The sequence below is a fragment of the Mirounga leonina genome, unplaced genomic scaffold (assembly GCF_011800145.1).
Source record: "Mirounga leonina isolate KUSES-001 unplaced genomic scaffold, KU_Mleo_1.0 Mir_93, whole genome shotgun sequence".
Lineage (NCBI taxonomy): Eukaryota > Metazoa > Chordata > Mammalia > Carnivora > Phocidae > Mirounga > Mirounga leonina.
Genome location: NW_023270854.1, coordinates 55192473 through 55218357, shown reverse-complemented (window position 1 = coordinate 55218357; position 25885 = coordinate 55192473). Strand labels below are relative to the sequence as shown.

Here is a 25885-nt window from a genome sequence, read left to right as displayed (position 1 = left end):
ATTTTATGTTTATCATTTCCTTGCTTCTTCAAAATAATTTGCCACATAATGTATCTCTAAGGCACATATTGAGTGCTTTTGCTTGGTTTTGTGTTTTAAAAATGTAGTATGCAGTCTTTTGGTTTTCTTTGTTTATCCAGTGTTATTGCTAATTATGTTCTTGCATATGTAGTTGCAGCTGATTCATTTTCATCATGCAATGTTACATTGTGTGAATATAACACAAGTTATTTTTTCAGATTCCTGTTGATAGATAATTTGGATGGTTCCCAGTCTTTTCTCCCCCATTAATATAAACTTATCTCCTAATGGAGTACAATTGCTAGAGTTCTGGGGTCATAGGACTTGCTGGAACATCTTAAACTTCAAGAAAACTTCAGTTGTTTTTCAGTGGTTAATCTGCAGAGTGTGAGAGTTCCCATTGCTCCTCACCCTTGCCAACATCTGGTATTGTCAGAGTTTTACATTTTTGACACTCTTATGGTCATGAATTGGTATCTCATTGTGGTTTTATTCTTAATTTCCCTGATTACTAACAAGAAAAACTTTTCCTAAATTTCTGTGTGAAATACTTATTCATGGTTTTGCCCCTCTCCCCCCTGCTCCCTTCCACCCCGCCATGGATTGTTCTCTGTCTCTGCTATTGCTACCAAAACTACTGCATCACAAGATCTTAATAGATCTTTGAGTGATTTGTTACAGGGCTTGCCTGGGTGATTTATGAAAGCATTTAGGCCATTCGTATGCTAGGCTTGGCTGCAAGCTGAGTCAGGTTCAAGTGTATTCTACCTGTATTCATTCTGTGGTCCACTCTGAAGGATCAAAGGCCAACTGAGGCATACTCTTTTAATTGTGGATAGTTGTAGTGAGTAAGATCAACACAAATTGCACAAGCACATTTTAAGGCTCTGCTCACATTGTTTCTCCCACTGGCCAAAGCGAGCCATAGATAAGCCCAAGTTGAGTGTATTTGGTTCAGATGGAGCCATGGCAAGAGTGAGGGTGTCTCATTCTGTTACAAGTCAAGAATTTAAACTGAGAAAAGTAAAGGGATGGAAAAATATATTTCATGTAAATGGAAACCAAAAGAGAGCCACTTAGCTGCTATAGGTAGCTATACTTATATCAGACAAAATAGACTTTAAGTCAAACACTGTCACAAGAGACAAAGAACATTATATAATGATAAAAAGGTCAATCCATCAGGAAGATATAACAATTGTAAACATATATGTACTTAACATCAGAGCACTTAAGTATATAAAATAAACATAGAACTGAAGGGAGAAATGGACAGTAGTAACTGTGGGGGTAAGAGAATTCTGTACCCCACTTTTAGTAATGGATAGAAGACCACAGAGGATCAATGCAGACACAGAGGACTTGGACAATAGTATAGAGCAAATGGACCTAACAGACAAATACAGAGCATTCCACTCAACAGCAGAAGAATACCTGTTTTTCTCAAGCACACACAGAACTTTGTCCAGGACGGGTCATATGTTAGGTCACAAAACAAGTTTTAACAAATTTAGAATTATTGAAATCACACCAAGTATCTTTACTGATCACAATGGAGTGAAGGTAGAAATCAGTAGCAGAAGGAAAACTGGAAAAATCACAAATATGTGAAATTAAGTGAACATTCTTGAACAACCAATGGGTCAAAGAAGAAATCAAAAAGGAAGTTAGAAAATACTGAGACAAATGAAAACAAAAATACAACATAACAGAACTTATGGCATACACCAAAACAATACTAAGATGGAAATTTATTGTGGTAAGTGAATACATTAGGAAGAAAGATCTCAAACAAGCTAACTTTACACCTCAAGAAGCTAGAAAAAGAACAAACTAAACCCACAGTTAGCAGGACAAAGAAAATAACAAAGTTTAGGGCAGAAATAAATGAGATAGAAAATAGAAAAACAATATAAAAAAAATGAATGAAAATAAGAATTTTTTGAAAACATAAAATTGAAAAATCTTGGGCTAAACTAATTAGGAAATAAAGACAAAAGACTCAAAATCAAATATGAAAGGGGACATTACAACAGATGCTACAGTAATAAAAAGAAGTATAAGAGACTACCATCAACAATTCTACACCAACAAACTGGATAAACCAGAAGAAATGGAAAAATTCTTAGATACATACAACCTAGCAAGACTAAATCACGAATAAATAGAAAATCTGAACTGATCTGTAACTCCTATGGAGGTTGAATCAGCAATCAAAAAACTTCCAGCAAAGAAAAGGTGAGGACCAGATGGCTTCATTGGTGAATTCTACCAAATGTTCGAGTCTATGATCCACATTGAGTTAGTATTTTTGTATGGTGTGAAGGAGGGCTCCAACTTCATGCTTTTGCATGTGAATATCCAGTTGTTCTGCACCATTTGTTGAAAAGACTATTTTTCCCCTAGCAAATTGTTTTGGCACTTTTGTTGAAAATTAAGTAGACATAGATGTATGGGTTTTTTTTCCTAGAACATCAGTCTATTCAGTTGATCTGTATGTCTGTCTTTATGCCAGTGCCACACTGTCTTGATTATTGTGGCTTTTTCCCCCAGTTTTTATTTAGAGTAAGCTAACATAGAATATGATACTAATTCAACACTTACATACAACACTCAGTGCTCATCTCAGCAAGTGCACTCCTTAATCCCCATCACCTATTTAACCCCCCACCTATAATTCCCCCCACCCACTTCCCCTCTGGTAATCATCAATTTGTTCTCTATAGTTGAGACTGGTTTTTGGTTTGCCTTCCTCACTCCTTTTCCCCTCCTTTGTTCGTTTGTTTCTTAAATTCCACATATGAGTGATATCATATAATTATCTTTCTCTGATTGACTTATTTCACTTAGCATAATATCCTCTAGTTCCATTCATGTCATTACAAATAGAAAAATTTCATATTTTTTGAAGGCTGAGTAGTATTACATTGTATATATATACACCACATCTTCTTTATACATTCATCTGTTGATGGACATCTGGGCTCTTTCCATAGTTTGGCTGTTGTGGACATTGCTGCTATAAACATTGGGGTGCAGTTCCCCTTTGGATCACTACATTTGTATTTTTGGGTAAGTCCCTAGTAGTGCAATTGTTGGGTGGTGGGGTAGCTCTATTTTCAACTTTTTGAGGAACCTCCATACTGTTTTCCAGAGTGGCTGCCCCAGCTTGCATTCCCACCAACAGTGTAAGAGGGTTCCCTTTTCTCTGTATCCTCGCCAACATCTGTCGTTTCCTGACTTGCAAATTTTAGCCATTCTGACTGGTGTGAGGTGGTATCTCATTGTGGTTTTGATTTGTATTTCCCTGATGCCAGGTGATGTGGAGCATTTTTTCATGTGTCTGTTGGACATTTGGATGTCTTCTTTGGAGAAATGTGTGTTCATGTCTTCTGCCCACTTCTTTACTGGATTTTTTGTTTTTTGGGTGTTGAATTTGATAAGTTCTTTATAGATTTTGGATACTAGCCCTTTAATATGTCATTTGTGAATATCTTCTCCCATTCTGTAAGTTGCCTTTTAGTTTTGTTTATTGTTTCCCTTGTTGTGCAAAAGCTCTTTATCTTAATGAAGTCCCAATGGTTCATTTTTTGCTTTTGTTTCCCTTGTCTCTGGAGACAAGACAAGAAGTTGCTTCAGCTGAGGTCACAGAGGTAGCTGCCTGTGTTCTCCTCTAGGATTTTGATGCATTCCTGTCTCCCAGTTAGATCTTTCATCCATTTTGAATTTATTTTTGTATGTATTAAGTTTTGAAACCGGGAAGTGTGAGTCCTTCTTTTTCATGATTGTTTTGGCTGTTCTTTGGTGGGTTTTTTTTTTTTTTTTTTCATTTCCATATGAATTTTAGGATCAACTTATCAATTTCTGCAAAAAACCACTTGGGATTTTGATAGAGATTGTATTGAATCTGTATATCAATTTGGAGAATATTGCTGTCTTAAAATTAGTAAATCTTCCAATCTATGAATAAGGAATATCTTTCCATTTATTGATTTCTTCATTTATTTCTTTTTACAGTATTTTATAGTTTTCAGTTTGTAAGTCTTGCACTTCTTTATTAAGCTTATGTTTATTTTTTGATCTTATTATGAATGCAGTATTTTATTCTTGGTTTGTTACTTGCATTTGTATAGGAAAGCAACTGATTTGTATATATTGATCTTTTTAACTTAAAGGTTGAAAATGTATTAGTTCTAATAGCTTTTTAGTTGATTGCTTAGGAATTTTTTAAATACTAGATCATATCATTGTAAACAGAGACATTTTTAGTTCTTCCTTTCCCATCTGGGTGCCTTTTATTTCTTTTTCTTGTCTAGTTGCCCTGACTGGAACCTTTAGCATATTGTTAAATAGAAATGGTGAAGAGCAGACATCCTTGTCTTGTTTGTGATTTTGGGAGGAAAGCTTTTAATCTTTTACCATTGAGTATAATGTCAGTTGTAGGTGTTTGCTAAACACTATCAGCTTTAGGAAATTCCTATTTTGATGAATATATATATATATTTTTTAATCATTGAAGGGCCTAAGTTTTGTCCAAAGCTTTTTCTGTGTTTATTGATAGGACTGTGTGGTGTTTGTCCTTAATTCTCTTAATGTGGTATTATACATTAATTGATTTTCTTTTTTTTTTTTTTTTAAGATTTTTATTTATTTATTTGACAGAGAGAGAGATAGCGAGAGAGGGGACACAAGCAGGGGGAGCGGGAGAGGGAGAAGCAGGCTTCCCGCGGAGCAGGGAGCCTGATGTGGGGCTCGATCCCAGGACCCTGGGATCATGACCTGAGCCGAAGGCAGACGCTTAACGACTGAGCCACCCAGGCGCCCCTTAATTGATTTTCTAATGTTAAACTAACCTTCCATTCCTGGTCACTCTGTGCAATTCTTTTATATGTTGCTGGATTCAGTTTGCTAGTATTTTGTTGAGGATTTTTGAATATCTATAAGAACTATTGGTATATAGTTTAATTTTCTTAAATTTTCTTAAATTTCTGGAATCGGGACAGGACTGGGTTTGTCTCATAGAATGAGTTGCAAGTACTGTTTCATATTCTCTTTTTTTGGAAGGAGTTTGTAAAGGATAGGTATTAATTCTTTGAATGTTCAGTGTAAATCTTGTGGGCCTAGGCTTTTCTTTTTGGGAAGTCTTAAAATTGCTACTTTTATCTCTTGTTATAGATATATTCAGATTTTCTACTTCTTCTTGAGTCATTTTCAGTCATTTGTGTCTTTTTAGAAATTTCTAAGTTATCTAATTTGTCTGCATTCGGTTTTCATAGTACATTTGGCCCTTGAACAACATAGGTTTGAACTGCATGGGTCTACTTACACATGATTTTTCTTGATAAATAGGGTAAGGACTGTAAATGTATTTTCTTTTCCTTATGATTTTCTTAACAGCATTTTCTTTTCTCTAGCTTACTTTAAGAATTCAGTATATAATACATATACAGAATACGTGTCCACTGTTTATGTTATTAGTAAGGCTTTGGTCCACAGTAGGCTATTAACAGTTAAATTGTTGAGGAGTCCAAAATTATAAGTGGATTTTTGATTGCATGGCCTAACCCCTGTGCTGTTTAAGGATCAATTGTATTTCCTTACAATCCTTTTGATTTTTGTAAGATCAGTAATGATGTAATCTCTCTCATTCTGGTTTTAGTAATTTGAATATTCTCTTTTTTATTGGTCTAGCTAAAACAGTATGTCAGGCTTTGTTATCTTGTTGACTACACTTGAAATTACCAAGGTTTTAAACTTTTTTCATACCCAACTCTTTTTGCTTTATATACTTGTATTACTCTTTATAATTTCTTGTTCTTTTTTTTTTTAAGATTTTATTTATTTATTTGAGAGAGAGAGTGAAAGAGAGAGAGAGCACAAGAGGGGGGAGCAGGAGAGGGAGAAGCAGACTCCCTGCTGAGCAGGGAGCCTGATGCAGGACTCGATCCCAGGACTCCAGGATCATGACCCGAGCCGAAGGCAGTCGCTTAACCAACTGAGCCACCCAGGCGCCCTTCTTGTTCATTTTTTAGGACTGTCTTTTCTTCATTTATCTTTTGAACATCCTAAACTTAATTATTTAAAAAAATACTTACCAATCTATATTTTTAAAGATTTTATTTATTTATTTGAGAGAGGGAGAGAGAGAGAGATCATGAGCAGGGTGGGGAGGAGCAGGGGGAGAAGCAGACCCCTTGCTGAGCAGGGAGTCCGATGAGGAGCTCCATCTCAGGACCCTGTGATCATGACCTGAGCTGAAGGCAGACACTTAACTGACTGAGCTACCCAGGCGCCCTCATTATTTTCTATAATTTAAATTTTATCAGGATGAATTCTTTCCCCCAGTGGCTGATTTTATTGTCTTTCTTAGCATTTGATTTCTTTATGTATTTTTGAATTTTGATTTGCAGATACACTTGGGGTGGAACGATTTTGTTTTCTTATTCTATACATGCCTACTTCCTCCTGGCTTTTTCGTGTTTGTGGTTGCCTATGCCTGGTTCCCTGGAGCCCACTTCATTGTCGGGAGTTAGCATTTGTTCTTCCTGCCTTCTTAGACTCATAGTTATAACCCATCACTCCAGGCATTTGTGGCGGAAGTTCCATTTGGCTCCCATTCACCATTGGTGGAGCCTCCTGCCACCTATTGGCTTCAAGGGGTAACCTGGCTCCAGCACCCATCTTGTGTTGACCGCTGGACTCCTAACTTCCTCTGCCTTTCTCTTGCTCTGGAGCCCAACAGACTCAAGGCTTGCCACTTTGTTTCTGATCTACTGCATGTTTACAGAGGGTTGTTTGGTGTATATTTTAATGGCTTTGTTCTTTGTTTAGAGCAAAGGAGTATTTCCTCATCTGTGAAGAGATAGTGATAATGGTACATATGTCCTTGGATTATCCTAAGTATTAATTGAAAGTCTATATGTAGAGGGGTTATAGCTATGCCAGGCATATGTGAATATTCAGGTAATGTTAACTATTCATGCAGTTAAGAGAGAGCAGGAATTCATGCAGAAATTGTCAAACTACACTCAGTTGTAATTGTTATTAATTTATTCAGACACCAACTACCATGTATTATTATTGACATTGAGTATCAGTGGATACATTTTAGCCTGGTAGCATCTTTGAAATAGTGGCAAATCAGTGCAATAGTCAGATATTTGTATTTGATATTGTGGTGCTAAATTCACTTTAAATTCTGTGCAGCATCCTAGAAGCAATTGAAATGTTCTTCCACAGAGCATTTTCTAATCAATGTTAGACATACTCTCCCTCCTGTGAACGAATTGCCCACCTGTAATTCTTTAATGGAATGTATTATATTTCTTATTAATTTATGTATGTTTCTTGTCCATACAGTGAGCATAGGACTTACCGTCTAAACTGGAACATTTTCAGGAGTGGAAGGTGGTGCTATTGATAATTATGCCAGGATGGGGGCATGATATCTTGGGTTATCCAGGGCAATAATGGCTACTTTCATTACCTTCCCTTCTGGAATGTCTTATGAATCCTTATATTCTGCAAAGTACCCATGACAGTCTTGATGGTAACAGGTGGTCAGTAAGTATTTTGTGCAAGAATTACCAAATAGCAAGTGGACATATGCAGGCAGTGCATTATTTTGTTATTTACAGACTTTTAAAATTTGAAGTATTGAACAGAGATTATTTCTATTATTTCTATATTTATTTGTTTCATCTTCAGTTTTTTTCATCAGTATCTTATATTTTTTAGAGCACAGGTCTTTCAATTCCTTGGTTAGATATTTTCCAAGGTGTTATATTATTTTTGGTGAAGCTTTAAATGGGATTGTTTTTGTAATTTGTAATTTCTTTCTGCTACTTTTTTCATAGTGGATATAAATTTTGTATCCTGTGACTTTACTGAATTCATTTATTAATTCTAACAGTTTTCTGGTGTTGTCTTTAGGGTTTTCTATATAGTTGTCCCTTGAACAATGTGGGGATTAGGGGCACCAGTGTAGTTGGAAATTTACATATAACTTTCAGCCCCCCCAAAACGTTAACTACTAAGAGCCTACTATTGAACAGAAGACTTACTGATAACATAAACAGTCAACCCATGTTGTGTATATTATATGTATTATATGCTATATTTTTACAATAAAGTAAGCTAGAGAAAAGAAAATGTTATTAAGAAAATTCCATAAGGAGGAGAAAATACATTTACAGTACTGTACTGTATTTATGTAGGTGAACCTGTGTAGTTCAAACCTGTGTTGTTTGAGGGCCAGCTGTATATAGTATCATGTCATCTGCAAATAGTGAAAGTTTTACTTCTTCCTCATCAATTTGGGTGCCTTTTATTTCTTTTTCTTGTCTGATTGCTGTGGCTAGGACTTAATATTATGTTGAATAAAAGTGGTGAGAGTGGACATCCTTGTCTTGTTCCTGATTGTAGAGAAAAAGCTTTCAGCTTTTCATTGTTGAGTATGATGTAAGCTGTGGTTTTGTCAAATATGGCCTTTATTATGTTGAGGTATATTCTCTCTAAATCCAGTTTGTTGAGAGTTTTTATCATGAATGGATTTTGAGTTTTGTCAAATGCTTTTCCTGCATCTTTTGAGATGATCACATGATTTTTATTCTTCGTTTTAAGTGTCATGGTGATTGACTTGCAGATATTGAACCATTCTTGCATCCCTGGAATAAATCCCACTTAATCATGGTGAATGATCCTTTTGATGTATTGTTGGATTCAGTTAATATTTTTTTGAAGATTTTTGCATCTGTGTTTATCAGGGATAATGGCATGTAATTTTCTTTTCTGTGGGACTTTTGTCTGGTTTTGGTTTCAGGGTAATACAGCCTCATAGCCTGAATTTGGAAGAATTCCTTCTTCTTATATTTTTTTGGATAGTTTGAGAGGGATAGGTATTAACTCTGCTTTACATGTTTAGTAGAATTTACTTGTGAATCCATCTGGTCCTAGACTTTTTTTTGTTGGGAGGTTTTTGATTACTGATTTAATTTTGTTACTAGTCTACTACTATTTATTAACATACCAAAGAATGGTCATGATAAATTGGATTCGTAATTTTTTTGTTTTCTCTGTTCCAGATTGCTGTGCTATGCCTTGTATGACAAAAGTCCTCTCACCAAGAATACCTTTGCTTTGACACTTGTGGACAGTCAGACCATGTGAGTACAGAATCTGAATAGGTAGACTGCAGTGAATCCGAATTGGTTAAATCAGCTAAGCAAAAAAGAACCCCCCCCCCCAAAAAAAAACCCCACAAAACAACCAAAAATGTTGTGATAGATAGACCAAAGAAATAGTATCTATTTTCTTTGTGATATAATTCTAGATGAGGTAGAAAACTCATCTCTTTTCCCCATTAACTTATTATTTTAGTGGGGTCTATAAAAGCAACAGTGAAATTTTTATGTCAGCTCATTTTTCAGGGTATTTATGGCAACCAGTTAGAAGTTTAATGAAAGCATTTTTTGGGGTTTGTTTTTGTTATTCTAAAGGGGCAAAACTCCTAAACTTTTTTATGTGGCACTATTTTGCAGAAAAACACTGCTGAGGAGCACTAAAGTGGCAATGAAACAGCCCAACAGAAAGAGGAAGCTTAGTATGGATTCCAAAGAGCATTTGAATCAGGATGGGTGCTTGGTAAGATGTCAGTTCCTGGGCCCTTCCTTCTAGTTTGTGCTCACTGTGGAAATTTACAATGTAATTGTATAGTTTGTGTAACCACAGCAGAGGTTGTTTCTTCAATGACTAGGAGCTGGTTACTTGTGGTTGAGTTTTATATACAGAGGTATAGAATATAAATGTCATTAAAGCCTGATAACATTTTAAAGGGTAATATTCATTTTAAAGTGAAAGGAGACCTTTTTTCTTTTATTTTAAGAACATTTTAATGCATATCCTTTGAACACATTTACATGTACATGTATTTTAAATATAGCATATTGCATACATGTAAATCAAATGTTGTACTATGTATATCTCACATGATATGGTAATTAATACAGTTATATCTTATGATATGCTGTGACTGGCCAGTGTTGTCCAAGATTTTATGCTGGTATTTACAGACACAGTGCATTGCTATGATAAGATAATTACTTCTGTGAAAAATACAGGATTTATCTTTCATGATGAATGCTTTGATACTTAAGATTTTATCAAATAAAATTTCTTAAATCTCCTTTTCTCTTAATTCCCCACTAAATATAGCACATATAATTTATGTCCTATTAGAAAGAGGTATTTCTCCAACCGAAGGTAATTATTTGATGAAGAATCTAAAAAAATTCTAAAAGATAAAAAGAAAAAATAATTTACCACCCCTTGCAAAATCAGTTATCTAACAGTCATTTAAGGAGGAGCTTTAATTTGATGTGGACACATAGACTAAAAGGTTAAGAGTAGTTATTACTGGGCGCCTGGGTGGCTCAGTTGGTTAAGCGACTGCCTTTGGCTCAGGTCATGATCCTGGAGTCCCAGAATCGAGTCCCGCATCGGGCTCCCTGCTCGGCAGGGAGTCTGCTTTGCCCTCCGACCCTATCCCCTCTCATGTGTTCTCTCTCATTCTCTCTCTCTCAAATAAATAAATAAAATCTTTAAAAAAAAAAAAAGAGTAGTTATTACTAGATGATTGGATACAGATGCTTTTTTATATTGTCTTTCTATTCAAATACTTTACCATTAACATGTGTTACTTTTTGAACTAGAGATAAAGTTATACATAGGTATAGGAAATTGCCAGGAAGAAAATCCATCAAATATTAGTCCTGGTATATCTTAGTGGGAATTTTAGAGGTCTTGCTCTCCCTCCTTCCTCCCTCCCTCCCTCCCTTCCTTCCTGCCTTCCTTCCTTTATAAAGATTTATTTGAGAGAGAGCAAGCACACGCACTTGTGAGTGGGGGTAGGGGGAAGGGAGGGGGAGAGAATCCTCAAGCAGACTCCCCACTCGTTGTGGAGCCCAACCCAGGGCTCAGTCTCACTACCCTGAGATCATGACCTGAGCTGAAATCAAGAGTCAGCCATGTAACTGACTGAGCAACCCAGGAGCTCCAAAGAGACTTTTCTCTGTAACAGTGGTGGTAATCGATTATTATCAAGTGAGGGGCAGAGATTGTGGACGGAAGGGGGTTGTGTTTGTTAGGGTTCTCTAGAGAAGCAGAACCAACGGGAGTAGTTGACAGTCCTGTCACAATCCCTGTTCACAATCTTTGTCCCTACTTGATAATGATGAATTATATGTATATGGGTATATATTATATGTATATAGGAAGATTCATTTTAAGGAGTTGATTCATACAATCATGGGGGCTGACAGGCCTGAAATCTACAGGGCAGGTTGGCAGGCTGGAGACCCAGAAAAGAGTTGATGTTGCAGCCTTGAGTCCAGAGGTATTCTGGAGGCAAAATTCCCTCTTCCTTAGAGAGGTCAGTCTTTTTTTCTCTTAAGGCCTTTAGCTGATTGGATGAGGCCCACCCACATTGTGGAGGATAATGTGCTTTACTCAGAGTCTACTATTTGAATGTAAATGACATCTAAAAAATTCCTCACAGTGACATCTTGACAGCTACATGGTATGATATGCATCTTGCTTCTAGTTACCTGTGTTCTTTCCCCGTGGCAACTTTTTGTAGTCCTACAAATTTCAAGGTGGCAGAAGTGACCAGGAGACCTCCACAGTGACGATTTTGGTGATAGTGGGCCATTAGAGCATTCTCATTAGTGACCTCTCATGTGCTCTCACCATGTTTTGGTCTGGATTTTGGGGTCTTCATGTGGGTTGTGGTTATGCATTTACATACTGTACTTGGTGAAGTGACAGTGTCATACACTTTTTTTTTTAAATTTTATTTTATTATGTTATATTAGTCACCATACAATACATCATTAGTTTTTGATGTAGTGATCCATGAGTCATTGTTTTCGTATAACACCCAGTGCTCCATGCAGTATGTGCCCTCCTTAATACCCATCACTGGGCTAACCCATCCCCCCACCCCCTTCCCCTCTAAAACCCTCAGTTTGTTTCTCGGAGTCCATAGTCTCTCGTGGTTAATATCCCCACTCCGATTTCCCCCACTTCATTTTTCCCCTCCTTCTCCTAATGTCCTCCATGCTATTCCTTATGTTCCACAAATAAGTGAAACCATATGATAATTGACTTTCTCTGTTTATTTCACTTAGCATAATCTCCTCCAGTCCCATCCATGTTGCTGTAAAAGCTGGGTATTCATCTTTTCTGATGGCTTGTATATATGGACCACATCTTTATCCATTCATCTGTTGAAGGGCATCTCGGCTCTTTCCACAGTTTGGCTATTGTGGACATTGCTGCTATGAACATTGGGGTGTATATGGCCCTTCTTTTCACTACATCTGTGTCTTTGGGGTAAATACCCAGTAGTATAATTGCTGGATCATAGGCTAGCTCTATTTTTAAATTTTTGAGGCACCTCCACACTGTTTTCCAAAGTGGCTGTACCAACTTGCATTCCCACCAACAGTGTAAGAGGGTTCCCCTTTCTCCATAACCTCTCCAACATTTGTTGTTACTTGTCTTGTCAATTTTTGCCATTCTAACTGTGTAAGGTGGTATCTCAAGGTGGTTTTGATTTGGATTTCCCTGATGGCTAATGATGATGAACATTTTTTCATGTGTCTGTTACCAATTGGCTTCTTTGGAGAAGTGTCTGTTCATGTCTTCTGCCCATTTTTTGACTTGATTATTTGTTTTTTGGGTGTTGAGTTTGAGAAGTTCTTTATAGATCTTGGATAGCAGCCCTTTGTCTGTAGGGTGACTTGCAAATATCTTCTCCCATTCCATGGGTTGCCTCTTTGTTTTGTTGACTGTTTCCTTTGCTGTGCAGAAGTTTTTTATCTTGATGAAGTCTCAAAAGTTCATTTTTGCTTTTGTTTCACTAGCCTTTGGAGATGAATCTTGAAAGAAGTTGCTGTGACCGATATCAAAGAGGTTACTGCCTATGTTCTCCTCTAGGATTTTGATGGACTCCTGTCTCACATTGAGGTCTTTCATCCACTTTGAGTTTATCTTTGTGAATGGTGTTAGAGAATGGTCGAGTTTCATTCTTCCATATATAGCTGTCCAATTTTCCCAGCACCATTTATTGAAGAGACTGTCTTTTTTCCATTGCATATTTTTTCCTGCTTTGTTGAAGATTATTTGACCATAGAGTTGAGGGTCCATATCAGGGCTCTCTATTCTGTTCCCATTGGTCTGTATGTCTGTTTTTATACCAGTACCATGCTGTCTTGGTGATCACTGCTTTGTAATATAGCTTGAAATCAGGCAACGTGGTGCCCCCAGCTTTGCTTTTCTTTTTCAACATTTCCTTGGCGATTCGGGGTCTTTTCTGATTCCATGCAAATTTTAGGATTGTTTGTTCCAGCACTTTGAAAAATGTCATTGGAATTTTGACTGGGATGGCATTGAAGGTATAGATTGCTCTGGGTAGCATAGACATTTTAACAATGTTTATTCTTCCGATTCATGAGCATGGAATGTTTTTCCATCTTTTTGTGTCTTCTTTAATTTCTTTCATGAGTGTTTTGTAGTTCCTAGAGTATAGATCCTTTACCTCTTTGGTTCAGTTTATTCCGAGGTATCTTACGGTTTTTGGTGCTATTGTAAATGGAATCGTTTCTCTAATTTCTCTTTCTACAGTTGCATTGTTAGTGTATAAGAAAGCAACTGATTTCTGTGCATTGATTTTGTAGCCTGCCACGTTACTGAATTGCTGTATGAGTTCTAGTAATTTGGGGGTGGAGTCTTTTGGGTTTTCCACCTTAAGTATCATGTTGTCTGCGAAAAGAGAGAGTTTGATGTCTTCTTTGCCAATTTGAATACCTTTTATTTCTTTTTGTTGTCTGATTGCTGTTGCTAGGACTTCTAGTACTATGTTGAACAATAGTGGCGAGAGTGGGCATCCTTGACGTGTTCCCGATCTGAAGGGAAAGACTCTCATCTTTTCCCCCATTGAAGATGATATTCGCTGTGGGTTTTTCATAGATGGATTTTATGAACTTGAGGAATATTCCCTCTATCCCTATACTCTGGAGAGTTTTAATCAGGAAAGGATGTTGTATTTTGTCAAATGCTTTTTCTGCATCAATTGAGAGGACCATGTGGTTCTTCTCCCTCCTCTTATTATTATTATTTTTAAAAGATTTTATTTATTTATTTGAGAGAGAGAATGAGATAGAGTGAGAGCCTGAGAAAGGGGGAGGGTCAGAGGGAGAAGTAGACTCCCTGCTGAGCAGGGAGCCCAATGTGGGACTCGATCCTGGGACTCCAGGATCATGACCTGAGCCGAAGGCAATCGCTTAACCAACTGAGCCACCCAGGTGCCCCCTCCCTCCTCTTATTAATGTATTCTATCACATTGATTGATTTGCAAAAGTTGAACCACGCTTGCATCCCAGGGATAAATCCCACTTGGTCGTGGTGGATGATCCTTTTAATGTATTGTTGGATCCTATTAACTAGGATTTTGTTGAGGATTTTGGAATCCATATTCATCAGGGATAGCAGTCTGAAATTCTTTTTGATGGAGTCTTTGCCTGGTTTGGGGATTAAGGTAATGCTGGCCTCATAGAATGAGTCTGGAAGCTTTCCTTCTGTTTCTATTTTTTGAAACAGCTTCAGTAGAATAGGTATTATTTCTTCTTTGAATGTTTGGTAGAATTCCCCTGGGAATCCATCAGGCCCTGGACTCTTGTTTTTTGGGAGGTTTTTGATCACTGCTCTAATCTCGTTACTGGTTATTGGCCTATTCAGGTTGTCAATTTCTTCCTGTTTCAGTCTTGGGAATTTATAGGTTTCCAGGAAGGCATCCATTTCATCCAGATTGCTCAATTTATTGGCATATAGTTGTTGATAATAATTTCTAATAATTGTTTCTATTTCCTTGGTGTTAGTCATGATCTCTCCCCTTTCATTCATAGTTTTATTAATTTGGGTCCTTTGTCTGTTCTTTTGGATAAGTCTGGCCAGTGGTTTATCGATCTTATTAATTCTTTCAAAGAACCAACTTCTAGTTTCGTTGATCTGATCTACTGTGTTTCTGGTTTCTAATTCATTGTTCTCTGCTCTAATCTTAATTATTTCTCTTCTAATGTGTGGCTTAGGCATCATTTGTTGCTTTTTCTCTAGGTCTTTAAGGTGTAAAGTTAGTTGGTGAATTCGGGATTTTTCTATTTTTTTGAGTGAGGCTTGGATGGCTATGTATTTTCCCCTTAGGACCGCCTTTGCAGTATTCCATAGGTTTTGGACTGATGTGTTTTCGTTCTCATTGGTTTCCATGATTTGTTTAAGTTCTTCTTTGATTTCCTGGTTGACCCAAACATTCTTGAGCAGAGTGGTCTTTAGCTTCCAAGTGTTTGAATTTCTTCCAATTTTTTTCTTTTGATTGAGTTCCAGTTTTAAAGCATTATGGTCTGAGAATATGCAGGGAATAATCTCAATCTTTGGTATCTGGAGACCTGATTTGTGACCTAGTATGTGGTCTATTCTGGAGAAAGTTCCATGTGCACTCGAGAAGAATGAGTATTCTGTTGTTTTAGGGTAGAATATTCTGTATATATCTATGAGGTCCATCTGGTCCAGTGTGTCATTCAAAGCTCTTGTTTCTTTATTGATTTTCTGCTTAGATGATCTGTCTATTGCTGAGAGTGGAGTATTGAGGTCTCCTACAATTAACGTATTGTTATCAGTATGACTCTTTTGGTTAACAGTTGGCTTATGTAGATGGCTGCTCCCATGTTGGGGGTGTAGATATTTACAACTCTTAGATCTTCTTGTTGGATAGACCCTTTAAGAATGATATTGTGTCCTTCTGTGTCTCTGACTACAGTCTTTGGTTTAAAATCTAATTTGTCTGATATAAGAATTGCTACGCAGCTTTCTTTTGAGGTCCGCTGGCATGGAAGATGGATTTCCATCCCTTCACTTTCAGTCTGGATGTGTCTTTAGGTTCAAAATGAGTCTCTTGTAGACAGCATATGGATGGGTCCTGTCTTTTTATCCAATCTGCAATCCTGTGCCGTTTTATGGGAGCATTTAGGCTGTTCACATTGAGAGTGATTATTGAAAGATATGAATTAATTGTCCTCATGTTGCCTGTGAAGACCTTGTTTTTATAGCTTGTCCCTCTAAATTTCTGTTTTATATCATTCTTGGGGTCTTTCTCCTTTTATAGAATCCCCCTTAATATTTCTTGCAGGGCTGGCTTAGTGGTCACCTATTCTTTCAGTTTCTGCTGGTCTTGGAAGCTCTGCATCTCTCCATCCATTCTAAATGACAGCCTTGCCAGATAAAGTATTCTTGGCTGCATGTTATTCTCATTCAATACTTTGAATATGTCTTGCCAGGCTTTTCTGGCTTTCCAGGTCTCTGTGGATAGGTCTGATGTTATTCTGATGTTCCTCCCTCTGTACGTAAGGAATCTCTTCGCCTTAAGTGCCCCTAAGATGGTTTCCTTGGTTCTAAGGTTTGCGAGTTTTACTATTACATGCCGGGGTGTTGGCCTGTTTTCCTTGATCTTGGGAGGGGTTCTCTCTGCCTGTAGGACATGAATGTTTGTTTCATTCCCCAGATTAGGGAAGTTCTCAGGTACATTTTGCTCAAGTATATCTTCTAGTCCTCTCCCTCTCTGCACCCCTTCAGGGATCCCAAAAATTCTGACAATGGAACGTTTTATGGTGTCCCTTATTTCTCTGATTCTATTTTCATGGATTCTGAGTTGTTTTTCCCTGGCCTTCTCTTTTCCCTTCTTGTCTATTAATTGGTCTTCTAAATCACTAATTTGTTCTTCTGTCAGTTACCGTAGCTGTTAGATTATCTAGATTAGATTGGATCTCATTGATAGCATTTTTAAGTTCTGCCAGTTCAGCTTTCATTTCTGCCCTTAGAGACTCTGTGTTGCCGTTAATTGATTTCTCCATTCTAGCTATCGTCTTCACAATTGCTACCCTGAATTCCATCTCCGCCATCTTGGTTATATCTGTATCCATTTGTAAATCTGTGGCATAAGTCGTAGTCTCTAAGTCTTTCCTATTTTGGGGTTCCTCCTCGTAGTCATTCTGCTGAGGGGTGGTTGAGGGAATGTATAGAGTCCAAATTATTGACCACAACCCAAGCAAGATGCACCTGATTTCTAGGGACATTAGGTTTGCTGGCCTCTTGTTTTCCCAGCCTTTCTTCTGCGGGAGGGGCCTGCTGTATGGTTACTCGGGCAACCCTGTTTGGGCAGAGTTATCCTGCCCCCTGTGGTGGGGAATGGGCTCAGTGGAAACCGTTTTTTGGGGGCTTTTGTTCTCTGGTGGCTTTCCCTGGCGGCTCTCTGCATCTCTTCCAAGAGTCAGAGCAGAAGAAATCATTTCCAACCCTCTGCCTCAGAGCTGAGAGATTGCAGTCTGTTCTTCAGTGAGCTCTCCAGGCCACACTGTCTCCTTTTTTGTCTGTGCTGCTATAAACTGCAGCGTCCTGGGTTGTGCGCCCCTCAGCAGCGCTCCCAGTCCTCGCCTCCAGGTCAGGGCTTGTCTCTGCCCTTTGTGCTTCTAAAACCACCAGGTGCCCCCAGTTCGCATGTGCGGCCCCACCGCTCTGGTTTCCATTTGGGGGGCTGCCCTAAAGTACTTTCCCCGCCACTACTGGTCTGCGAGTCTGTACCCCGTCCCCAGCGCGGGAGGCTATCACTCACTGGTAGTGTAGGATCCCATTGGCCAGGCTCCCTTCCCCTGCTGTTTATCCTCCAATATCTGCCCACAGAATCACGGCTCTCTGCTTCGTACTTCAAAAGCAATTGCCTGCGATATTCTGTTTGTAGAGATCCAGATCTATCTCCTTACATCTCAGGCTGATTTCATGGGTGTTCAGAGTGGTCTGGTAAATATCTGGCTCAATTCAGGGGACCAGTTGGAATAGGGTCCCCTAGTCCTGGGGCTCTGGTTCCAGCAGAACTTGGAAAGTGGTATCCCAGCTCATTCTTTTAGAAGGTTCTATCAGTCATCAGTTTCTGTATTCCTGTCCCAACTGAATGCGGCTCCCATTCCTCTGAATTTGAGGCAAGATTTCTCCCCAGAAACAAGTCTGCATCCAACAAGTCAGCTTCTCCGTCACACCTCAGGAGGCACCAAGTTGCTTCAAAGCTCCCGGGATCTCCCACAGAGTGGCGGCAGAACCTACTGGAACCGCAGCTCTGGCTCTCTATCCTGGGGCAGCCACAGTGGGGCTGGATCCTTGGGCTGCTACAGAATCCCTTCCTGTTCTCAGTGTCATACACTCTTCGGTTTGATGTCAGGTTAAGTATGGTTTGATGAACTCTAGGCATTAAGAAGACATGTCAGTGTATGATCTTATCCACAGTTGGTTTTCAGATGTTAACTGTAGGTCTGTGTCCAGTCACAGAACTGTTTCCTTTGGATCATCCTCACTGGGAGGTGAGGTGGTTAACGTGGAACCAAGGTCCAGTTCCCTCTGAGGTCCAGATTGGTTTCATCTCAGTTCCGTGAGAGTTGACTACTCTCAATGTACCCCAGAGAACTTGCTTCAAAGGGGTTCCTTGGACCAGACTTAGGAAGACCTGCACCTGTCTCAACTTATGTGAGGATGCCATTTTTCTCAGCATTTTGGGTTTGTTGTGTAATGCCCTCTGAGGAGACAAGGTATTTGATGTGTTCACAGTTGTTCTTGGATAGTGGTTCTTCAGCTGTGGTCTCTAGAGCAGCAGCATGGCACCTGGTGGTTTGTTAGAAATGCAGTTTCTTGGGCTTTACTCCAGACTTACTGGATCAGTTCTGCTGGGGCTGGGGCTGAGCAGTTTGTATTTCATAAGCCCTCCAGGTGATTGTGGTACGCTCTCATGTTTGAGAACCACTGTTCAAGGGAAATAATGAGGCCTAGTTAATCAGTATTGGCCGCTGCATATTTCTTACATTTTTGAGTTTAATATTGGAGACCACCTCTCCTGTCCAAACATATTTGCTACCTTTTCTCAGTATCATTTCCGGTCAAGCTGCTAAAATTATTACCGTTTCTTCTCAGCACTTCCGTTATCTTGCTCTACAACATGAATATTCAACCTTCTGTCTTTTCTGTGTTGGCACAAATCCCAGTTTACTCTTGAAGCCTAACTTGGTTTCTAACTTGATGCCAGTAACTTTACCATTATTTCCTTTCCATGTTGGGATTTTCCCATTTTTGAACTTCAGAAGTGCTCAACACTTATATAGGTGCTGTTTGAGTGTGGTGCCTTGCATGGCTGGATTTCCAGAAGTATTGGTTGAATGATGTTCCTGGTGTTTAATGGCATCTCCAGGCAAGTGGACTTCTTTGATCATAGTAAGATAATGATATTTCAAATGGCCATATTACCAATTTGAGTTTTGAGGTGCTTGGAACATGTAATTGTTTTAAGGAATGTTCACGTAGGATAATAGAAAAGATGTGCACTTAGGATGAATTCCACATTATACTGTCAGTTAGGGGCTTGTTGCCAGTTACAGCGTCCACTTTAATTAGTTAAATTTATAGTTTAATATAGTAAGCTGATTTACATCTGTGGCTGCATTCACTGTGGAGAGAAAGGGGTTCAGTCATGCTTGAATTTGATCACTAAAATCATGTTTGAAATTTTCTTGAAATATCACTAACATTCTTTACTTTCTGGGTTACCCATATGATTTTACAGGTGACATTTCCAGTCAACTATGCAAAACAGCATTGCTAGATTAAGCACATTAAACATAAAACTAACGAACAGTTGGGTACTTTCTATCTAAACATCTGCTTTTGAGGTAGTAATTTCATATCTTCAATATCTAGTAATTTCCAGATGTTGATAATAATATCTGTCAATGAATGTCTTCTTATACTAGAATTTTCTATGTATTTCTTCATAGAATTTCAAAAGCATTTCTTTATATTTTTCAATATACAGGTGCATAGTTTAAAAAAATAGTACAAATAGTACTATTAGTACTATTACTATTAGTACAAATAGTACTAATAGTACTATTACTATTAGTGCAAATAGTACAAATAGTGTGAAAATAAGAAGAAAAATCTCTACTATACCCACTCACACACATGCTAAACCCCCAAATCTTTTATTTACCTATTTTTTTAAGAGAAGGTGAGAAAGAGCAGGAGAGGGGCAGAAAGAGAAAGAGAGGGAGAATCTTAAGCAGGCTCCACGCTCATTGCAGAGCCTGACTCAGGGCTTGATTTCAGGATCCTGAGGTCATGAGCTGAGCTGAAATCAAGAGTTAGACGCTTAACTGATTGAGCCACCTTGGCACCCCTTTCAAATCTTTATTTAAAGGTGTGACCCCTGTTTATGTTTCCTCATGTATCTATATAGGAATCAAAAGCAAAAATAGGAAGCTAAAAAATCCAAACCCTTTATGTACACATACATACATACATAATACCTACTACATGCATACATGTATCCCAAATGGGCTCATACTCTACTTCCTGTCCTGTATCTTGCCATTTTTTTTTTTTTTTTGCACTTAAGCATGTATGTCTTGGAACACATGCAGATCATGTCACCGTTTTCAGTGGTGCTTAGTATTCCACTCTGTGAATATACCATAATTCATTTAAACAGTACCCTTTCCTAAACATGTAGGTGATTTTTAGTTTTTTATTGTTATCTGCTGTGTTAAAACCAAATGTTCATATTCATATATTTTGGTATGCTTTTGTAGTTGACTCACAGATAAAATCTTATCAGTAGACTCGTTATACTAGGAATACATGCATTTAACTTCTTTTTTTTTTTTTTAAAGATTTTATTTATTTATTTGACAGAGAGAGACACAACGAAAGAGGGAACACAAGCAGAGGGAGTGAGAGAGGGAGAAGCAGGCTTCCCGCAGAGCAGGGAGCCCGATGTGGGACTTGATCCCAGGACCCTGGGATCATGACCTGAGCTGAAGGCAGATGCTTAACGACTGAGCCACCCAGGCGCCCCATGCATTTAACTTCTTGATAAAGCTTTTATATCATCTTCCAGAGAGGTCACCCCAGGGTATACTTTCTCTAACATCATCTGCAGGAGTGCTTCTTTTGCTTAGGCTTTATTACACGTCTGATGCTTTTGTTTACCGACATCTGTCACTTGGATGAGGTTCATTCACCGGGCTGGCCCACAGTGCTGTCACAGGTTTGAAGAGGGGAGTTGCCCTGGCTCTGGTAGATTCCTTAACATGTCATGCTTCTTCATGCATCCAACATGAAGACAGATGTCCTTTTCAGTTCCATTTGTTATCCTTTTCCACTCACCACCATTAGAATTGACTGGCAGAGTGTAGGTACATGATAATTGGGGAAACTAAGCATTTTTTTTAAGGTGATTTCATAGGTGTTTTGTGTGCATGTGGGTGTTCTTGGCATGAGACCCCAAACCATGTGTAGGCTGTAAAATTTCAGATTTCCTACATAAAAATGCAACTTTCCTAAATAAAAAAAGAAATTTTATTTGACTATAGAAAAATAAAATAATTGTGTATATAAAATATCTGATACTAGATGAATATTTGTTCCCATTCTTCCTCTTCCTCTGAACCTCTTAAAATCTATGAATCTATATCTGTTTAGTGAAGTCTAAACTTTGAGAAATAGAAATATGAGACATTTATTCTCTAAAGGATCTGAATAAATCTGAAAAACAAATTTATTGTTGAATAGAAAAAACTAACTTATATAGGATAATGTGAGACAGCTAATTGCTTATGCACATGAGTGCTCCTAGGTACATTCAGCCTTCAGAGAAAGGTAGAATCACTGGGGGTTCAAGTCTTGGCTTTGAAAGATGAGGAGTATCTAAGATGTCTATATTTAATGCTTTATTTAATGTACTTAACAAATACAATTTATCTAATACATATTTAATGCCGTTGTAACAAATGGTTCTTAAGTCCAACCTGGTAAAATAAATCTAACCTGGTAAAATGCAATATAAGAGAATACACCTTCTCTGTGTTTTAATATCTGGGTGCTATCTGGGCAACTAACCTTGAGAGAGAAGGAAGTTGAAGGGTCAGAGGAGGGATCATCTGGGCCAAGAAAGCAGCATGAGCAAAGTATGGGGTTGGAAGCAAATATATATGTGATAAATGACAAGAGTATAATGACTTGTCTGACTGAGCAGGTGTTGCTATTGGCAGTTTTGTAGAATGAGTGTTAGGCTGGGGTCAGAATATTTGGATTTTAGTCTTTGGCTCTGGTGGTAATTAGCTCTATGAACAATGACAAGTCCTTCACCAGACTGGGGCTCAGTTTCTTTGTTTATAGAACAAGTCTTAGATTAAAAGACCTTAAGGGTCTTTCCATTTCAGTGAGTCTGAGATTTGGTACATAATGAAATAGTAAGATGACTAGAATGGACCTGAGTGGCTAAGCTTTGAGAGTCTTGATGGCAGAGCAGAGGTATTTGTACTTGATATTGTGTCTGCTGAACTTGATATACTGGAGGAAGGAGCCATGGTTGGCTTTGACTTAGGCATAGTGTAATTAAATTTTTTGTAAAATCCTTAAATAGATATTGAGAAAATATTTAGGGTAGGGCTATATTAGTTTCTTAATCTTCAGTAGTACTTAATTTTTTTTTATCATTTTGTTGCCCTACACTTGACATACCAGTTTGCATCAGCCAATAGAATTCATTTATATATGGGGGAACCATAGAAAGGGGATGTTTATAAAGCTATTTTAGATTTTTTCCCTTTGTTTTTGTTTTTTTTGTGTTTGTGGAAGTCTTAGCCAATACTGTTTTAAAATATACCTGGGATTTTGTTTTTATTCAAGTAGAGGGAGGCTAACAGATCTATAGACAACTGCCGCTGAAAAATTAGTTCCTCATATTTCCCAAGGGGGAAGCACAGCACACCATGCAGCACTATACCAGGTAGCGCCAGTCTGTTCAGGGGCAGAAAGAGTGAGGGGAAAATGTGGGCAAGAGCCTTTATTGTGTTTTTTATAAGAATGAATGGATGAAGAGGATCAGGAAACTAAGGAGGTTTAGGATTGGCTGGTTTGAAGAATTTCTATAGTTTCTGGCTTGGGGGATGTCTCTAATTGTCTGGTACCTGGCCCTGGGAAGATTTAGGACTGGAGCATAGCCTCTCAGACTGTAGGAACCTGATAGAGGTGAGGGGGAATGGACTCAGGATTGGTTGGTTTCCATTTCAAAGGCATGATCCAGGCAAGTTGTTGGCTATCTCTAGGAATTAGTTCCCCGGTCCACAAACCCCCAAAATGTTACAACATTATAAAATACTGAAAATAAAGAACACAATGAATACAAATCCTAGAGAGAGATTTCATTCAGAGATTATGTTATTGAATATTTGAATAAAATGAGATCATTTCCTTCTTTCTGTCTGCATCTGAATTCCAGGAGAGCAATGGAAAGTAATCCTTTCCTGTTTTTTTTTTTGGTGTTGTTGTTTTTTTTAATCTGAAAGGTTAATTTCATTTGTCTTTAGTTTGTTACCCACATTGGATCAGAGAAAAAGAGAATTTGGAAACTGAACTTGAGACAGCAAGTGAAATTCCAATGCTAGTTTATTACTGGAGTTACCAAAGGGGATTTCACTGTTTCCCATAGTCCATGAAACCAATAGGTGTCACCCTCTGTTCTTATGGAAGAGGACCAATGGTTGCTGGATAGTCCTCCTATGCTCCAGGGACTGGTCTGAGGTTGAGAGAGACATGGGCAGTATATGGTAGTTCCAAGGTGAGGACTTGAAATTGCTAATCACAGATCAGTGAGTGAAAGGCCTTTGTTTTGCTTCCTTGATTGGAATTCATAGATAGGGAAATGTAGACACTGATTAATTAGAAAAATCACTGTAACTTGTAGTAAAAGTATATGATGCATCCAGGAGGTAACAGAACATGAAGACTTGTTGGTTATTTTCCCACCTTATAATCCCCTCTTCCAAAATGATGCATTTTAAATTGGCAAATGGAAATGTACCATAGCAAAGACTTATTTTGTGTTCCTTGAACCACTATCTCCCCTTTTTCAGAGTGCTGGGTTCCCCCCGCCCAAAGCTTTACTTTTAGTTTTCAGAACTAAAGTTTGAAACCTGAGAAATCACAGTAATCGTTTTATTTTTCTCAATTCATACTGATTTCCTTAAGTGTTCTGTCTGGGAAGATAAGGAAAAGTGCTCATTTTTCCTTTCTTTCTTTCTTTTAATTAACTCTGTATTCATTAATAGCAGTGTGGATTTATTACCTTTATGAAATAACTAATTAGCTCAGACAGAAGCAAAGAATGTTAAAACTAGCAGGAACTTTGGAGAACATTTAGTCCAATCCCTTTATTTTATAGACAAGAGAAATTAGGTCCAGATAATATATGTCATTTGTTCGCAATTACATACTTTTGTAGGTGGGGTTGGGATTTGGCCTTAGGCCACCTTCTCCCAAATTCAGCATTTTTTCTGTTCTATTGTATGATATTAAAACCTCTTTTATTTACAAAATTGTCCAAAAAATGAGGTCAGTGTATCTTAAGAGAAACATAAATCTATTCTTAAGTACAAAATTGTGATCTTTCAGGTGTATGTCTACATATCTATAACCTTGATTCATCTAAAAAACATACGGACATAAGGAGTTTGGGTAATTTAACTCCGAAGTGAGAGGTAATGTTATTTTTCAGAGGAGAAGTTTCTTCTGTCTAGGCGGAATTTCAGTAGCAAATAAAGAAGTGTGAACCAAACATCCTAATCTACTAACAGAGTGACAGCATATTATATATTTCTTTTTATATTTGAATGATTCAGTGATTATAAAAATGCTTCAGTAACTGTTGTGCTCACATAATCAACTCTTGAATACTATTTCTTGTTACCATTTCAGTTTTTGCAGTAGAACCTTTATGAGAAGAGACTGGTGGTGTTTTGAATTATGTAAATTTCCTGTGTATTGAGTGGGTAAAAAGGGATGAAATTGGGGTAAAGAGCTGCCATAGAAAATTAGACCGATTCAGTTCATCATTTCACATGCAGTAGAACAGAGGTAGATGGGATTGGGTTATGGCTTTTCTCCTTCCACTCTCTGCCTGGTAAATGGCGCTGTGAGGCTCGTGCTGTGGTCCACAGACCTTCAGGAGTGGCATCAGCAGGGGCTTGTTGGAAACTGGTAATCTCAGGCACCATCCCAGACCTACGGAATCAGGGTCTGCATTTTAACAAGATACCCAGGCATTCATATGCATGTTAAATTTTGAGAAGTGCTGGATTATAGTTTTATCAGGATCTTATTATATTAATTGTATAAAGATATCCATGATATCTTTGGATGTGAAATTGGCCAGGTAGAAAAATACTTGAATTCATGCCTTCATTCAGCAAATATTTTTTGAGCTAGATTAGGTGCCAAGTTATGATTTGGGGATGAGAGATGGTTAAGATACTGTCTGCCTTCAGTGAGCTCATCCAAGTAGGTGAGACCAGTAAGATAGATGATGGTAGTGCAATGTGATAGGTACAATAATAGAGATATGTATATGATATTTCCAGGCTTCAGTAGGTTACCTAATTTGCATGGGTGGAGAGGGGAGGAGGAAGTAGGAGCAAAGAAAGTTCCCCGAGTTAACTCCTAAAGAATACATAAGCATGTATTAGTTTTCTATTGCTGCTTAACAGATTACCCCCAACTTAGTGGCTTAAAACAGCTATTTATTATTACCTCACATTTTACATAGGTCAGACATCAAGGCATGACTTAAATGGATTTTCTGTTTAGGGTCTCAAAGGGTAAAATCAAAGTGTTGGCCTGGCTGAGATCTTTTTTGGGGCTCAGTGGTCTCTTTCAAGCTCAT

The 25885-nt window shown here is 38.0% G+C and overlaps 1 protein-coding gene across 1 annotated transcript in view; it reads left to right on the top strand.

Moving 5' to 3' along the window:
- Positions 1 to 8973: 8973 nt before the first annotated feature.
- The window catches only part of L3MBTL4 (L3MBTL histone methyl-lysine binding protein 4), a 397494-nt gene continuing 380582 nt past the window's right edge, over positions 8974 to 25885 (top strand). Inside the window, exons 1-2 of the mRNA XM_034995942.1 lie at positions 8974 to 9185; positions 9561 to 9663. Coding sequence (XP_034851833.1) covers positions 9592 to 9663 — 72 coding nt within the window. The 5' untranslated portion in view covers positions 8974 to 9185; positions 9561 to 9591. The remainder of the gene's footprint in view (positions 9186 to 9560; positions 9664 to 25885) is intronic.